General features: G+C 34.6%; 1 protein-coding gene across 3 annotated transcripts in view; it reads right to left on the bottom strand.

Moving 5' to 3' along the window:
- LOC145692985 (ankyrin repeat and FYVE domain-containing protein 1) overlaps positions 1-19,310 on the bottom strand; it is a 262,326-nt gene that overhangs the window by 25,342 nt on the left and 217,674 nt on the right. For all 3 annotated transcript variants that reach the window (XM_081768611.1, XM_081768613.1, XM_081768612.1), the window contains exons 13-17: positions 16,486-16,606; positions 10,951-11,124; positions 8,155-8,268; positions 3,961-4,117; positions 618-818 (exon numbers count right to left, since the gene is read on the bottom strand). In XM_081768611.1, coding sequence (XP_081624737.1) covers positions 618-818; positions 3,961-4,117; positions 8,155-8,268; positions 10,951-11,124; positions 16,486-16,606 — 767 coding nt within the window. The remainder of the gene's footprint in view (positions 1-617; positions 819-3,960; positions 4,118-8,154; positions 8,269-10,950; positions 11,125-16,485; positions 16,607-19,310) is intronic.

The following is a 19,310-nucleotide window of genomic DNA, read 5'->3' as shown; positions in this document are numbered from 1 at the left end:
TTATTTTTCAAACCCAAATGTACTAGAATCACAGTATATAGTGAAGGTACGACGAAAGATATCCAAGCGTTCGTCTTACATTAATCATGTACATGATCTACAGTGATTGAGCAGTCAACTGAGAGTGGCTTGTTGTGGCATCATGGTTTTATTAATTCAGTAAGTCATTTTCAACGTAAGTAATAGATCATTACATTTATAAAGCGATTACAAAGGTTCCCAACTTTACTGTAGCAGTTTGTGACGAACATTTCGCTATTATTACACAAGCATCTTCAGATTAACACCATTAAATGACTCATCATTCATGTAGCACGTTTTCTCAGCTGTTTTATTACGTATTGCATATACGCTGACAGTTTAATGTATTAATATATGTCTGAGGGCGATAACTGGATAACTAGTGAAACGATCATTGGAAAGAACAATGTATAAAATAAACACAAATTCTTTCATAAAGCGTTGTTTTATTGAAAAAATCAATTCACATAATTATAATATACGTATCAAAACTATTAATAAATATAACTCAAGGTTTGTACTTTTCCTGATAAAAATGGGATGGAATTAAGTAACCGAAACTGTTAAGTAACCGTAACATAAATTACTCAACTTACCAGCTCAGCAGCTGTTGGCAATTTGTTTAAAATCGCTTGCGCAGCTTTGTTATTTTTGTACATCATGGATGCTGCGAATGGAGTTAGGCCAGTCTTGTCTCTCGAGCTCAAGTCTATCCCAGGGTGAGATAACAGCATTTGAACTATAAGTTCATGCTGATTTTCTATAGCGATATGTAGCGGTGTTTTACGGTCCACATCCTGCAGAATAGAGACTTAATAATATATTTTGTACACGATAAATTGTATTTTAAAAATGTAATACACATTTTTGCATATTTTCATACATGTACTTGGTTATATAAGCACAGAAATTAATGTAGCGTAATTTGCTTTCTTCTTCACTCTGGTTATACGTGTGAGCTATAAATACGAAGTTCGGTAGTTGTATTAAATGAAGGGTCCCGTAAGCCAAAGAGAGTCATTTCCACTTTTTAAAAAAAGAAATAGAAAGTAGTTTACTTCTGTATATAATACGTTAATCGAATTTCTTCTATTTTAATACCTTTTCCCCGCAAAGTAACATCCACATGTCCTGCAATTCCATATATGATTACCTACTTGTAACTAAAGATGAGTTGTTTTTCCTAAGGCTTCAGCTAGTCTACAAATTGCCTTCACGCTAATGACATCTCTTTGCATCAGGTAGGGTGTATTAGAAATTAACGTGACTCACAGAGTAAAAGGCGTCTTGCGTTTATAATAAGATTACGAATATCTTAATATTTTTCCTAGACATATATGCAACCCGGAACTCGTTAAGTATTTTGCCGTTTGCATATTAGTGTTACTCAAAGTTATCTTTAAATAGGTTAAGGATCTGACATGAGGTACACAAAGTTGTAACTAACAAAGATGGACAAAGTGTTGCAGATCAAAATCTCACGAGTATACAACAGTTAAAACAAAAATATTATTTATTCTTTCTAAATAAATAATCCTATGCTCCTACGACGTAAATTATCTCCTTGAAATGTAAGTATTGAAAGATAAAGGATTGGATTAGAAGTGTTATTTGTTTGTGGTCAGTAGCTTTGCTTGGCTGATGTTCTGAACTTTGTGTTAAAAAAGTAAACTTAGTGACATCTTGTTTTAGAGTGAAGACATCATTATTGGCGTTTAGTAGCTACATTGAAGTCTTATTAATAACATGAATATTTCTCGGAAAAAACACGCATATAAGCTGCGAAATAGATGTGTGTGAAATTGTAGTTTGAGTTTAAATAAATTTACACTCATGTCCAAAATGATTGTCGCATATCTATAACTGTCTTCTAGTAAGAATATAATTCGATAATGATTTTGCAGGGTACTTTTAATACTGATACTATGTGTATAATCGGGAAATGTATTTATGGTAAATTTCATAGGGAAAGAATTATAAATACGAAAATTAGAATGAGTGAAACAAAATGTTGCTAAATGGACAAGAAAGTTTTATTTTCGTTTTATTGTTCTTATTTACTGCTCTTTTGACATGAAATTTGCCACATACATGTTTTTGCCGATTATACACATACTGAACATTATAAAAAATACCGGGCGAATTCGTTTATCAAATTATATTTCTACAACAACATATTTATAGACATGCGACAATAATTGTGGACATGAATGTACTATACAATAATATATTTACCTTAGTTACTATTTATTGTTGTACATAAGTTATGGTCAAGTAAAATGGGTATTGCTTAACTTACAATTTTTCTGTTGCTTTTGACAAATAATATCAGCTAGTGATTACCAAATTCCAGTGGATTTACTGGAACAATTTCAAATACAGAATAAGTTTTTGAAATGTAATTAAATTTATAATTTTATGTCCCACAATTATGCCCTTCAGAGTAAAGGAGATGGATGATTAATGAACGTGAATGATTGAAATAACTGATGGAATAATAATGTGGGAGAGAACCTCGAAAAAGGCCACACACACGATGTTGTCCACTACACTCATATAGTCTGGGATCGAACAAATGAACCCTAGTCCTAAAGTGAGCGTTGTACTACAGGGCCAACGTACTACCGCAAGTAAATGTAGTCTTGTATGACTTTGAGTACGGTGAAGAAATGAAAGTATAAATAGAATAACAACATTTAAAAGAAAAAAATATTGATTAACCCATTAGTTCTGCGATCTCGGGAAGCTGATAGGAATAAAAGTGGTATTAATTAAGCACTTGCAAAGTCGTGTATAACAGTCGTACCTACATTTCTTAAGACTAGCGTTTATTGAAAGTAAAATCAAATCAAACAATCTTTCACAGCTTGTTCCTAACATAGCGTCTTATTACTTAAAGCTGACTGTTTCAAAGGAAAGTGATTTTTTTTTTTTTTTTTTTTTGCCTGAAAATTTTACCTCGTTTAAACGGGTTAAATTACTACGAAACATTAAACAAAATGGTGAAGTGATATCACATCAAAACGGCGAAGTTTAAAGAAATAAATATTCCATTCAACTTATCCTCAGCCGTAAAGCGAGTTCTGAATATTCGGCCGACTACTCACAACGGATGAAAGTTAGCTATATCTTTATTAAATAAAACAATGAGAAAGCAATGGAAACATCCTTCCTTTTCCGCCCCCTACAAGGCAAAAGTATGCTGCCGAAGTGGTGCTCCCCGTGTCTGAGACTGTGAGAGGATCATTATAACAGACTACTTATCAGAAGATCTAACTATCATTAGCCAATATTATTCTCGTCTCCTAGCTTGGCTGCTAGAACTCGAGAAATACTCAATAACGGGTGTTGCTGTATGCGGACAATGCACCAGCTCATTTAAACAATGCACCCATAGCGAAGGCAGTTCAGTTAGGATATTAAATTTTGCTCCCACCTCCATATTCGCCGGGCCTAACACCAAGTCTTTTTTTTTTTTTTTTTTTTTTTTTTTTTTTTTTTTTTTTTTTTTTTTTTTTTTTTTTTTTTAAATAAATGAAGCGTCCACTCAAACACTACCATTTTGACAACATAAATGATGTCATTCCTAAAGTAAAAATATGCACTTAAGTTCAAAGTGCAGACTTTTATAAAAACAGCTTAGGCAAGGTGAAGAACCGCTGGCAAAAATGTTCATGAAGCACAGCGACTAGTACCGAAGGAGTAAGGTCATCATGGTTTCAAAAGTACACAGTTGTTTTCTTCCAGTTGCACGGAGTTTTCGATATCTCTTCGTGTATTCCGCGTATAAATTTGTACATCTAATTGTCTTTTCTTCGTTTCCAATATACACAATAAAACAATAAATAAATAAAATAAAGCCTAATTTTTCTTCAAACTCCTATATTATTTTATGAATGAGAAAAGAAATTATACAAGATTTTGAAGTTCATGTCTTACTGTAGTATTTACTGCAGCTCCATGTTCAATCAAAGCTTCTACGACCTTTTCCAATCCCCACTGACAACATAAATGTAGTGGAGTGGCTTGATCATATGCCTCACTTCCTCCGCCACCAGATGGACTTGGTCTTCGTGAAGAATTTAAATCACAGCCGCTAAAAAAAGAAAAGAAAAAGAAAAAAATCCATAAGATACGTGTCATGAGTTGAAAAATTTTTAGAAATACGTAATGCATGCAGACACGTAAAACTATCATAATACTTGGCCTTGGAAAACCTATATTAATTTCTTTCTCTTTTAGTTTTCAAGTTCCACACCTTAACTCTTGATCGAGCCAACTGCGAAAGGAAATTTTAATTAGACACAGTTATATCGGTTAATGGAGAAATAAGAATAAGATTTATTTCTGAATTAAAAAAACAATGTTATTGAGTTAAGAAAAAAACAGTGTGTGACAATTGTACTTGCAAGCTGCAGCATTATAGTCGATTTTCCAGACAGTCTTATAAACATCACAGAAGTTCGTAACACACTCAATTTGCTTTCTTCAACAGTGTATTAATATTGATGTATGCAAAGTGATTTATAACGAACAGTAAAATATTTGTGTAAGGGATAGTATCGATTTCATATAAACATGTATCTAATTCTTAATAAAATAAGAGATTACGATGTTGAATCTGATAGACCAGGATTTCTCAACCTTTGGTACGCAAGTCGTTGTTTGTGATACGTACGACTTGTGGTAATAATTAACATAACTTGGTAGTAAGCCAGTGGAAAAGATTGAGAAACTCTACAATTAACTATTATGAGATGCTTGCTGTGTCAATAATTCCATCCTTTACATTAACTACATTCCTTTATCTTCTGGTCCTGTATTATTTTCTTTGGTGTTTTCTCGTGGAAAAATACTTTAGTCGAATATGGCATGGATTCAGTCTCAAAAACTTTTTTAAGGCACGCATGACTTTCGTTCCATAAGCCACTTCCAAAAAAGCTTCAGGGTGGTCTAATTTCACACTGGTACTTGACAGCTTTGTCTCTGCACGCATTGCACTAGCGACAATGAGTGAGTGATAATCATAATCATAATTTATTGCATCCGTTCATCGTCATACAACGAAATTGGACATGTCATTTATATATATACCAGTATACATAAACATACATACTATTATTACATATAGATTCTTATGGTTTCACTAATTTACTTACTATACATTTAATTTTACGTATACGAATTATTTTTTACATATTCTTCAACCGAGTAAAAGCAATGTTCTATCAAGTACCTTTTAAGTTTGGATCTAAAGCTATTGACAGAGACCTGATTTTTTATACATGATGGAAGTAGATTGTATAATAGAGTACCTTTGTGCGTAACTGATTTATTGTATATATTTGTTCTATGTGCATGCAAGTGAATGTCGTCTTTACTTCTTGTGTTATAACTGTGAATGTCTTTGTTAACAATAAATTCACTACTATGTTTTTTCAAATACATTAATATTTCGAACAAATACATTGAGGGAAGAGTCATTATTCCAAGTTCCTTAAAAATATTTCTGCAAGAAGAGTTCCATTTTACTCCTGCAAGTATTCTTACTACTTTCTTCTGTGGCCTAAAGATAGCAATACTTTTAGGTGCATTTCCCCAGAACATCAAGCCATATTTTATTGTAGAATGAAAATTTGAGTAATATATGCACTTAGCTGTTTTTACATTAATCTTATCTCTAACACATCTAATTGCATAGCATAGTTTGCTTAGCTTACTTCTTACATGTTCTATATGTGGTTCCCAGTTGAAATTATTAGATATTTTAACTCCGAGAAAGGTAGCAGTTTCTACAATATTTAACTGTTTTATTATTTATTTTTATTATTGCATTGGCTTGACTACTTTTACCATTGTTAAAATTTAAGGCACATGTTTTATTTACATTAATGCTTAGGTTATTTTTATTAATCCAACTTGAAAGTTGGTTAATTGCCGTTTGGCAGTTTGAAGCTAATTCACATTCATCTTTCCCACTAACTATTATGTCTGTATCATCTGCATATAAAGTCACACATGAACTATTAATACTTTCAGAAAGATCATTTATATAAAGAAGAAAGAGAAGTGGTCCTAGAATTGATCCTTGTGGTACTCCACGATTAGTAATTTCTTCACTTGACACACATTTTTGAATTTTATTTTTAACTATTCCTGTGATTTCAGTTACTTGTTTCCGATCTTTAAGGTATGATTCAAACCATTTATTTGCTAAGCCTCTAATACCATAGCAACTAAGTTTTTCTAGCAATATATGATGATTTACTAAATCGAAGGCTTTTGTTAGATCTAAAAATATTCCTATAGATAATTTTTTCTCATCCAGTAACTTTCTGCAGTTTTCTAGAAAATGAAAAATTGCTGTCTCAGTAGATTTACCTTTCAAGAAACCATGTTGTGTGTTGGATATAATAGAATATTTATTAATCAAATCCATAACCCGATTGAACATTATTTTTTCCAGAATTTTACCTATAATGGGTAGCAATGATATCGGTCTATAGTTTTCTATTTCATTGAGTTTATCTTTTTTGTGCAAAGGTTTAACTTTAGCAATCTTTAGTTTATCAGGAAAGGTTCCTGTGGCGATTGAAATATTTGAGAGATAACATAATGATTTAACTAAATATTTGTAACAACTTTTTATTAAATTGTTAGATAATTCGTCCGACCCAGCCGAATTCGAATTTTTTATTCGTTTTATTATGATGATTATTTCACTCTCTGTTACTGGTTTCAAGATCACATTTTTTAATTTTAAGTTACGATAAGTTAGTTTTACTAGTTCCTTTGTTTTTAATAAGAGTTTGCCCTACATTTGTGAAATATTTATTAAAAGACGTTGCTATGTCCTTTGGATTTGTCATGTTTACGCCCTCATAAATTATGCTATTTATATGGGTACTACGTATTTGCATGTTGAGCTCTTCTTTAATTATTTTCCACATTGCCTTTGTTTTACTGTGTGACTGAAGAATTTTTCTACTGTTATAATTTTGTTTCGCTATCTTCAACAATTTTTTATAACTAGTTTTGTGTTGTCTGTAAATTAATTCATTCATCCCGGTAGGGTAACGCTTTCTAGTTTTATTTAGTTGTATATTTACCATGTTTGCTTTTAAGATTTCAGGTGTAATCCATTTTATTTTTTTTCTTCTTTATTTTACTAAAATTATTTTTTATTGGAAATGCTACTTCAAAATTATGTTTTACAGTATCATATATTTTCTCATATACGTCATTCACGTCGGTTAGTTCATAAATATATATATCAGTGTATTGGTATGGATATACTTAAGATGTGCCGAGAATGACAACGTCTTCATTTACTCATAACTAACCGTGACGGCAGTATTGATGTTTTATTTTCAGCTCTCTTATTTGGTATAATAATAATCGTTTAATTTAAGGAATAAAAAAGAGCATACGTCCATGGCTTTTTTTTTTTTTTTTTTTTTTTTTTTTTTTTTTTTAAAGAATCATCAGATGGCAAAAACCACAGCTCTACCTATACTAAGGTACATTATTTTAATACTCTAAACCGGAAAAAAATTAATTATGAAAATTGACACTATTTTTTTTGGATAGTGTACAGTCCGCAGCAAAAAATCTGCAACATGAGCATGTATGTTTATTGTGAAACTACGTCTAACAGCGCAGGAATCAACATAACGTCTAAGTGGCATGAATCACGCCAGGAGAAACCTCGGCGTCCTCCCCTGCACATTTATTTTGGAGCAAAAGACTTCGTCGTTTCACAATAAACTTACATGCTCATGTTGCAGGTTTTTTTGTTGCGGACTGTACAAAAAGGTAAAAATAATTATTACTCATACAGTTCAAGAACACTATTGCTAAAGAATCTTTCATTATTTAAAATGCATATTAAATAATGTAAATAGATAAAAGATAAATGCACATACTTAAATACTACTACGTTTGAAAACAACACAATTATTACAGCACTCCCTTTAGAATATCAGGAACTCCACCTACTGCATACAATATTATTTATCGCGATCGAAGACACTTATCACATATATCGTCCCTCATGGATAAACTTTACACTTCCTGAGGAAATCATCGTATATCACAGACAGTAATTTGCGTAAAATTGTAATCTAAAATTACCTTTCAATAAGAAAAACTGCAATGTTTTCATTATTTTCATCAATGGCCCTATGAAGCAACGTCTGAAAGCAACCGTCTGGACCAGGACCCCAACAATCAACATCTACTCCATGACTGAAAATAAGATATAATTTCAGCATATAAATACATGTCCAGAATATTTTTCTCTTCTCTCCTGAAACGTACCTTTTTGATCAAAATATAACTACCTAGTCTTACCATAAATACTGTCTCAACTTTTGAGGGTGGCTGTACTTCCGCCTGTACACGCGAGCCACGTCAAGAGCGGTATCATGAAGCTTGAGTCCTGAATGAGCTGAAAAAGTTTAAAAGTATCCGTTGTAAGTATTAGAGAGAGAGAGAGAGAGAGAGTGTGTGTATTCAAGATGGAATGGAGGCGAGTATGAAAATCGCGTGGCCGTCATAGCGTTGCACAAGGTAAACAAATCACTAGGAGAGGAGAGATTTTTCAAAACCACCTAGAAGCTGCAAATTAGTTTAAAAAAAAAAAAAAGAAATAAAGAAAAAAAATTACCGCACTATCCAGCGCTATGTTGAGACTGGAACTGTGAAAGATGCCCGCGACAAGGAAGACCACGCACAGTATGAACACCGGAACTTGTGAAAGCAATGGTGGCGTGTGTCCGACGAAATCCAGTTAGGAAACAGTCAGTTATGGTTCGTGAACCAAAGATATCGAAAATGTCTATGTCTCGCACGTTAAGCAGTGACCTTGGACTCCATGCTTACAAACAGCGCAAAGGACATCTCCTGATAAATGAACTGAAGCACTAGAGGCTCCTAAATGCAAAGCGCAGATTTTTCAATTGATGTGTTGCGTAGTGTAATTGATAAGTAACCACAAAGACTTAAGGACTGTGTGCATCCTAATGGTGAACATTTTGAATAATTATTGGTCATTTTGGTTTATAATGCATCCATGTTACTCATGTTATTAGGATATTAAAATATCTCTAACCATTTTATATCAATGTACTTAAAACTTTGGGACAGTATTTATGGTAAGACTAGGTAAAATATTAACATAACCATTTGCAGCCCTTCCTGTTAGTCTAGTGACTAGTGATCGAATCTTTTATGCACGTGGTTCCAAGTTCGATTCCAGGTGGGAGAGCACTGAAATTTGAAGGCATTACAGTGGTTCGGATTCCACCTGAAAATGTAGGTCCACGTCTCATACAGCATCACTGCTGAAAAGATAACTTCAATACACAACGAAAACAACAATGACCATTTGTAATTTATTGAAAAGGTAAAGCTTAAAATTGTGCTTAAATAGAAACGGTTAACGTAAGACATTCTATTCTGCTGATTTAATTCTAAATAATTTCATATGCGAAAATTACACGAACACACTTTCAAATTAATCTAATACTCTTAAACTACAACGCGCCTTTGTGAGTCCACACTAATAATAAATTACTGTATATTGATTGACATAATTTAAAGTTGGTTAGTTGGAGTTTAGCATCTTTTTCAGCATTGATGGTACGTGAGAAGTGGACCTGGAGTCCAGGTAAAATCCGAATCACCAAAATACGTTCAAATTTCAAGGCTCTCCTACCGGGAATCGACGAAACCGGAATCCTGTGTATCAAAGGCGAGCGCGCTAATAACTAGACCAGAGGGAATGGTGTATACATCATAGCCAAAATATGAATTTTACTTTATTATCACATGTTTGTGATGATATTTGCAAATATTAGGATTTGCAATAGGTATGCTAGTTACATTTTAGCTCAATGCTCAAGCTAAAGCCAAATCAAATGAAATCTTTATATATCTGTTAGGCTAAGGGAGACGGATGATTAAGGTAAGTGAATATTGATGGAATAATTGGTGGAATGAAAATGTGGAAGGAAATGGGAGCACCCGAAAAAAACAATGGACACGATGTTGTCCACCACAAACTTACTTAGCTGGGAATCGAACCAGTGACCCCACACACCAGAGGTAACTGCTCTACCACTCAGTTCCCCTGTCCCTCTGAAGCCAAAGACAAAATACTAGGTGATCATGAGCACATAGTAGTAACGTAAGATTATTCAAACAATTGTTTTAAAAAATTCCTATATAATAATAATAATAAAATTACATATTATTATTATTTAATATCTGAAAATGCACTATTCGTATATATAGGGTGGTCCGAAAGTAAGTAGCACTGCATTGATCAAGAATGACATTTTAATTTATGAAATTAAATGCATTTTATTTAATTCATTTAATTATGAATTTTATTTTCTTCGGTCTGTTCCAAGATTAAGATGTAAGTGAAAAGAAGTTAAGAACAAACAATAAAAGAAATTCAGTCAATATCTGTATGGATAACAATAAGAAACTATATAAAATGGCATATGCAGATCAGTACGGTGCTGTATACCTACTTTTGGGCCACCCTGTAGTATTATTTGAATTTTAATAGATCTAATGTATAACATTCATCGATACTCAATTTTTTAAGATCCCTAATTTTTGACTTTATAAATTTTATTTTTGAGAATGGGAGAAAAAAAATATATATTGTATTTTTGAGAATGCGAGAAAAAATAATAATGACAATTTTTACCAAGCTTTAACACACTGAAATTAAACAACTATTGGAAATGGATATCTTCAATTCTCTTTTTTAAAATTTGTTTATTTAAATATTTTTTATTACCCAATAGAACCAAAAATATGACAGAAATTTGAAACAAGTTCAAGAATATATGAAATAAAATCATTAGACCATTCGACGAACGAGAAAGGCCTTAAACAAAATACTGTACTTACGCAACAAGAATTGAAGCTATTTTTTTCTGTTCACTTTCTAAGGCCATCCACAAGGGACAATTTCCTTCTGCGTCGGGAACAGATAAATTGACACCTCTCCTACATAGGGCCGTTACTACATCTACCAATCCAAATTTTATGGCTAGTTGAAGTGGCGTTTCATTGTCAGGAGTTCTGTAATAATATGACAAACATATTTGTAGATTAAATTAAAAAGATTACCCAAAGAAAACAAATACTGTTCTGTTGATCGATTATAAATAAAGTCCTATCCGATGCCAAAAGAAAATTCTACCCGTAAATTCTACCCTATATCAAATCAACCCACCTCAGACACAACTGCTGTTACTCAATTGCTTAAGAAAGGTCTTTACAATATCCCTTACATTTGTTTTCTCCTTTACATGAAGCTTTCTCTTTCACTTGTTTGCCAACTACAACTGTACCCTTGTTTAACAAAATAAATTGATACATATTTCTAGTAATAATAAACTAATTATTACATTTACGCTTTATTGTGTCCTGTATTACTAATCTTAACGGTGACTAATTAATATAATTAATCTAAGGAATGAAAGTACAGATGATATTGCGAGACGTGAAATCATAAACTGACGCCTCTCTTACTAATGAGGGCAACAGGGGCTACTGAAACCGTTTAGATTATTAATAAATACAGAACGCAATGAAAAAAGCTATACTTACTTTCATCATTATTAAATTATATACTTTTCTGAATATACAGAAGATAGAGTCGCGTATGTATTCAAATTTGAACTCAAAATTATCTTACAAAAATTCATAGCGTCACCATCCGTTGGCCTCAAGGTGACCTTCATTACGTCAAAAATAGCCCTGAACTGCAACTTTAACTGTAGAAGCCTTCCACACAGCACAGAAAGGAAAATCTTTTACTAATTCTCTTTACACGCTTCCCACAGACCTCGGTGAGTGGTGACATGACGTGAGGAAAGTGCTCTCTTCAGAAGAATAAACCCGCAGAAATCCATAGACTCTCACCTGCACGTCCTCAAATGAAATAGCCTTGATCCCGGTGGCTGTAATTGCAGAAATTTGTGCGTACAAGACGTATGTGATATAGCCTTCTCTTGGTACAAACGGATTTGATATATAGCATTTCCACACAGACGAGGCAAGTTTTCTGTATAAATAGATGTCATATGTTGCTGACAGCATACAAAGTTGATATTGGTTTTTAGGCACCTGACGAAAGTGAATTCTCCACTACAGCAGTATCTCGTGACAATCGTAAATCTTTTCAAGAAAGTTGCCTTGCATAAATTCTGGATGAGAATTTTGGCGGACCGACTGTAAATTATGGTTTTAATTTTATCAAAATTAGATATCAGTAAGTGGTTCTCTCCCAACGACGGTATTTTTAAGTAAAGTTCCCGGTACTCAATAATCTTTAATGTTGAGTTCAGTAAATTTATAAACCCTTATTTCGAATCTAAACATCTTTACAGTATTGGCTGAATAAAATGCTGATGGGTTCGTCATGATGTCACAAATGGCTCCATGGATATATGGCGTCATACATATATACTGATATACTAACGTGTCACCAATTAGGCACACCTGACTGTTTGAAGTTCTCACATTGCCACACTCACATGTACGTTACTCCAATTACTCACATTGGGGGTGTAAATAGGTAAGACCTGTGGCCGCAAGATGCAGTAGTCATGACAAGCGGAACTACAAAAGCACGTGACTTAGACGTATTCGATCGAGGGCACATCGTTGATGCTCGACGAATGGGGCACTTATTTCAGAACTGCAAATCAACAGAGTTCTCGCGTATCATGGTTGTAAGGATGCGCCGAGATTATGCAAATGCAGGGACATCCAGAAACTGGCCACAGTGCAAAGATCAATGCCTCAAAGTGAACTGTATAGACTGAACCGTATCGTACGAACTGATCGAGGCCAGACCATACCGCAAATTACACCCCACCTGAATAAGGGTTTCATCCGAAGTGTTAGTGCACAAACAGTTCGGCGTTCTCTTCTCGTCTTGGCTTCAGGAGCCGCAAATCAACAAACGTTCTACTGAACTTCAGTTAATGTACTGGTCACCCGCAATCCAGATTTTAATCCAGCAGAACATTTGTGGAATGTCGTGGAAAGGACTCGGAGTAGACAGTCCCCACTAGTGAACATGGGTCAGCTGTGGGCCGCTGTTGAAGACACATGTGTTGCAATACCTTCAGACAACATCCAAAAGCTGGTGAAGTTATTATCTCACCGTGTCGTTGCAGTTCTTAAGGTCAAAGGAAGGGGAAGGGCGACATGGTACTAGATAGTTGTGCCTAATTCAGTGGCAAGTCAGTATATACACAACGCTGCCAGTGAAGAATCGTCAGTATATACACAACGCTGCCACTGAAGAATCCAATCTTGTACTTTTTTTTCCTCATCATCGTGAACGGGATTAATTGGAATATTCACGAACCACTTCTCAGTCTGTAGTAAAATTCCTTGTGGTGGAAAGTGGTGTTTCTTCTGTGTGTGTTGCTTGCATTGTTGTCGGGGACAGTCGAACAAAATGAGTGAACGTGTTTGCAAAAACTTGGAGAGATAATTAGGAAAATGAAGCATGTTTTCGGGAGTGAATGTACGGGGAAAACGCATATTAAAGTTCGGTATATGAAATTCAGAGAAGGTCGAACACATTGAAAATAATGAGCGATCTGGCAGGCAAGCAACATCCAGAAGACAAAAACATCCCCTCATGAAAACTTTTGAGAAAACAGGCAATGTACAGTGCCTGTTTTCGCATGTTTTGCTCATGTGCTACAGGTGTTACATGTAAAGTAAATGGTTTGGAACAGAAACAGGCACTTATCCGGGAAATAACACCTGTTTTTGAATGTAATAATTCTTGTCCTGACATGAAATCACGTGTGTGCACTGTACATTGACTGATCAGTACCTGTGCGACGCGCATGTACATGCAATGTTCAGAAGAAAATGTTGCGGGTTGCAGACATGTGCAGATCAGCAAATGTAAGTTCATGTGTAGCACGTGGTATTTAGTGAAAACGTGTCTGCGTATGTAACGGTACCAACACATACACTGTACTCCACCGATATTGTAAACATGTACATTTGCGTTCCAGGCCAGCCGGTATTTTAAATGTTGAACGAAACTTTTCTGCACATTACATATAATGTGTTCCGTTTTTTAACGTGATTTTCAGCTATGCTGAATTTCAAAAGAAATCTGCTGTGAACATGAGCTGTTTTTTCCCTGTATTGTCGAATGTTCATGCAGGTTCCAGAGAATTGTTCATCTAGCAGGAGTTTGTCGTTTACATGTCTGGTACATGGTATGTTTTTAATACGGAAAATAGGATTTCCAGGTGGTTTGTTTTAGCAGAAAAGGGTTGTATAAACATGAACTGTACATGGTATGTAATGACAGCATGTATTTGCAGGTTACAGAGAAACAGTATACTGTCTGAAATATAAAAGAAACATGCCCGGTAGACAGAATGTTTTAAATCCGAGAAAAGGCCATTTTCAAATGGGTTTCTCATAAAAATAAAAGGAAGCTGTTTTGTTATTAGGTGTATGTTGCTTGTATCAACATCATGGGAATGCAGTGTCCAGCTACATGTTGCTTTTGAATGAATTCTTGAATTTCCAGCAAAACAGACTAATCTCGACAATATTTGAAGGCTCACTGTGTGGGAGAAATTTGCAGGTGCGAATTTATATTTTCCTGGACCAGCAGCAGATACTGGTATGTTTAGAAACACTGTGTTGCTGGAAATTCAGTCTTGATTCTTATTCCTTCTGCAAATTTTCGAACTCGAAGTTTCATTCAACAGTGTACACATTTTATAATTACCACAAAGTGGAAAATAGCTAGTAGGTCTAAAGACCAGGGACAGGTTAAAAAACCGAAAATTGTGCTCTATAGTGTAGATGCGCGCTAGTTTGAAATAATGGCTGTCATCTTGAAATTTTAAGTCGGATAGCCACCAAAAACTATACAGCAAATTTCGGGTGTCTCGTGTTTTTACCCTCAAAGATAAAAGACCAAAAACTGCGCCCTGTAGCGTAGATGCCTGCCATTTTGAAATAATAGCCGCAATCTTGAAATTTGATGTTGAATGGCCGCCAAAATCTATAGAGCAAAATTCCGGTGTCTCGTTCGTCTACCCTCAGAAATGTAAGTTAAAGGGCCAAAAATTACGCCCCGTAGTGATAATGCCAGTCACTTTGAAATGATCGCCGCCATCTTGAAATTTGACGTGTTCGTATCGTCTGAACTGCTTATTTCCAGTTCCCCTTTCACTGCATGTTTGCGATCCCTATACATTGCATGTTCAGTGCTCTCGAACAATACTAGAATAGCACTGGTCTTCTTCCTTTAACATGCAATGTTCAGCGAATGATCAGCTGCTGTTGAAGAGAAAACACGTTAAGGTCAGTTGCAAAACATGCAGTCCACAGATGTTGCGTTCGGTTATAGGTACAAAACATGTGTTTTCCAGGTACAAACCAGGTGTTCACTTCTTCCTTGTTTACCTGTGTTTTTCCGTTTCCAGGGACTGAACACGCAATGTTTTTAAAAAACATGAGCACATGATCAGGCGTAAAACAGTGTTCCAATTTCAAGGGTTTTCCAGGCGCATGTTGTACATGCGCATGTACGGTACGTGTTTTTTTCTGCTGGGTAGAGCTTCAAAGTTTCGGCCTCTTGCTATGAACTGCGTCCCGGAGACAACGCAGAACTTCGAGGTAGTAATATTTGGTGACAGTCCATTTTCAGTAGCTATCTTCCTTTTTGTTATATTTCAGTTACCTCATAATGGCATTGACTGTATATATATATATATATATATATATATATATATATATATATATAAAAAAAACACCACCATTACGATCATGCTTCAGCATGCGATGCTAATCTAGTTCACGAGTTTTCGGTGAAACACGAAGTTCCCCAGGTACGTCAAGCTCCCTACTCGCTTGACATGACTCCCTGTGACTTTTGGGCTTTTCTGCAAGCTGAAATTTCCAGTGAAAGATCGTTCCTTTCAGAGCAGAGAAGACATCATGCCTAACACGATGAGGAACCTGCTGGCGATAACACAAGACGATTTCCAAAATTGCTTCCAATAATGAGATGTTAGAACACGTGTGTGCACTCTCAAGGGACCTACTCTGAAACGAATTAGGAGCTGAAGTTCACAGGTATATTTTAGTTTTTAGCAGTAAAATCGGATACCTTCTAATCAGGGGAAATTATATATATATATATATATATATATATATATATATATATATATATATATATGAAACAAAATAGATTATTCTATTTAAAAAAATAAACGTTTTGAACACTTAGGAAGTATCATTGGTTTACGCAACTGGATTTATTAACACAAGCGATTATCCTGAACTATCTATTTTGCATTGATAATTTACTCAATTATTCTTAAGTACTTCATTACACAGTCATTCTGAAAATGTAACACACACTGAAAATATACTTACAGAGCATTCATATCAGCACCATGATTTAACAAAAATACTGCCTGCTTCTCGTTTCTTTCGTGGATCATTTGGTGTAAAATAGTAAGGCCGTTAGCATCACGAACATTAACATCAGCACCACCTGCCGAACGCAAACTAACATATTAATTCAGAAACTAATTGCTGACATCTGCTGAGGAATCTTCAACGTTGCAGACTAGGTATGCCATATTACAAAATTAGGTTACTTATTCAGGTAAGTATTAAAAGAAATAAATAAAGCGTCATTCACAAATTTTCAAGTACGAGAAATTAACTCTTATAAAGCAACGAAATTTAAAAGTAACCATCCTACAAAAATCAAAATCAATCTTCCAATAAAATTTATAAAATTTCTAACTTTTTTAAAATGGTTTTCTGTATAATTTAATGTATTATTCACCAGGACGATATCTGTAGTTTATTGCTTTAACCTGTAAGTCGTAAAAAATTAAATATTTTGTCTTTGTACTGTATTATAGCCACAACATCATATCAATAACCTTATTTACTTATGATTAACTTGACATAAAACAAGTCAACATAAAATAAAATAAAATACAATTAAAATTTAAGTGTATTAATGTATAAACAGAAACCACTAGCTGACAAGAACTTATAAAACAATACGGGTTATTGGAGTTCTATCAGGGGTATCAGGGAAGCGAATGAAATAGTATTTCTTTACAAAAGACTTAATGATATCACTTTGTACAAGCGCCAACGCACTTTAAAAAAAATGTATCAGTTACTATTGAAACACAAAATCGAAATATAACCTTCTAATTATCTACATGCAACATAGAAGATTGTCCTAAAAATTATATCGAAATATTTAATTGGGGGCACGGTGGTTCAGTGGTAGAGCGCTTACCTCTGGTGTGTGTGGGATCTCTGGTTCGAGCCCGGCTAAGTAAGTTGTAGTAGACAACGTCGTGTTCGTGAGTTTTCTCGGAGTACTTCCATTTCCTTCGCCATCATCATTCCACCGATTCTTCCATTATCATTTATTTGCCTTAGTCATCCGTCTTCCTTAGCCTAAATAGCAAACTCATGAGATGTTAAACTGGAAGATGAAGAAACTGAAATTTATTTATTTTCCGTATTATTCAATACTATTTTAAACTTTAACTGTAATGTAATACATGTTCGGAGATAATAAAATATTTATACTAAACGCTCTAATTCGATTCATACGTGTTATCTTCAAATTATAGATAAGTACACATACTGTATTAACTACTTGTAGGAACGAGATTCAAGAATGCCTTTGAATGATTTTGTGTTTTATAAGGAAATCAGTTTTTATTTTTAATTTAAAAACTTTTACTTATTTGAAAAAGATTAGTTTAAATTTGTTTTATCCCGTAAGTGCAAGTACTTATATAGAGTGGCGTAACTAGTTTACTACACCGTGGATCGATCGATCATCGATTTACTCATACCCGCCCCTGCCCCACGCATTTCAGCTGCTACGTTTTATATATTTTTTATATATATATATACATTTATAGATACTTTTACACTGGAAAATATTTTTCTTACACTGAGTTCAGGAGATAAACGCGCGAAAAAAATTGTAAATGGTTTGTAAAAAATGTAAATTATATTTAATTATGAATGATTCCTTTAGTACACAGGTTTATTTATTATTTTAATCAAGGTGGTTGAGACGGAAAGAACGAAAGGGTTTTTTTCTGCTATTTTTTTACTTTAAAGGTAGAATGATATCATTGCTTATAATTCTTAATATAAGTAGGGAGTACAGAATAGGTCTGTTTGAAACCTAGTTCACACTTATAAAACTAACTTTCGTTTTATTCCCGGGTGGGAGTTGGAACCCGGAGGGGCGCGGCGCACTGATTGCAATGACTCATTATGCAAAACTTTCACTTGGCAGCTAGCTAGACGAACACTGCAGTGACGTTTGTCCGAGTATTGCCCAGTAGGGCTCCAGAAAGTCGCTGCTGCCGTTTTGCGTCCCTTGGGGTTTTGGTAGTGTACAAATTGATTCTCACATTCGACAAGTTTGTCTAACGATAACATCCGAGTTGATTCCCAACACTACCAACCCTCACTGTCCGTGTTGATTCCCGGGCTGCTTTCACACAGTTCCTGCAGGTGTTGCTACTCATTTGCGAGAAACCAGTTCATTATGTGCCAGCGATGGAGTTTGAAGTGATGCCAAGTGAAAAGGGCAAGCAACTCTTGGTGATAGATGGTTTCAAATTTTGTTTCCATAAGGGTCTCGTCGATGGGGTTGAAAGATATACGCGTAAATGTACAAGAAGAACATGTAAGTGTTTTGTAATCCTAAACTCTTTAAATTATGTTGTTCGCCCGCAATTAGATCATAATCATGAAAACGATAGCTTTGGTACATTAAATCGGCAAAGACTTAGTAATTCAGTCAAGGAAGGCGGAAGAAAATTTGTGTGAGCGCCCGTCGAAACTTATACGCATCGAGTTAGCTAATAGTGATATTGACACACTCACAACACGTGATTTAGTTCGAATTAGGAAAAATATTAGTGCTGTTCGCTCACGCAAGCTCATGAAGTTGCCTAATAACTCAAAAGAACTGCACGAAGTCCTAGAGAAAAGTGTTTTCAACACAAACAGGAGCGAAAACTTTTTGTTTGTGAACGACTCAGAAAAGCGTTGAAAGTAAATGGGACTTTCAACGCTGTCTTAAGCTGTTCCACCAAATATTTATAATTCACGGTGTAAATCAAAAAAATATTTTCCGTTTTTTTCTCTCTCTCTCTCTCTCTCTCTCTCTCTCTCTCTCTCTCTTTCTCTCTCCC

Source organism: Thermobia domestica, chromosome 8 (genome assembly GCF_964235325.1).
Source record: "Thermobia domestica chromosome 8, izTheDome1.hap1.1, whole genome shotgun sequence".
Taxonomy (NCBI): Eukaryota; Metazoa; Arthropoda; class Insecta; order Zygentoma; family Lepismatidae; genus Thermobia; species Thermobia domestica.
This window is presented reverse-complemented; position numbering and strand designations above follow the sequence as displayed.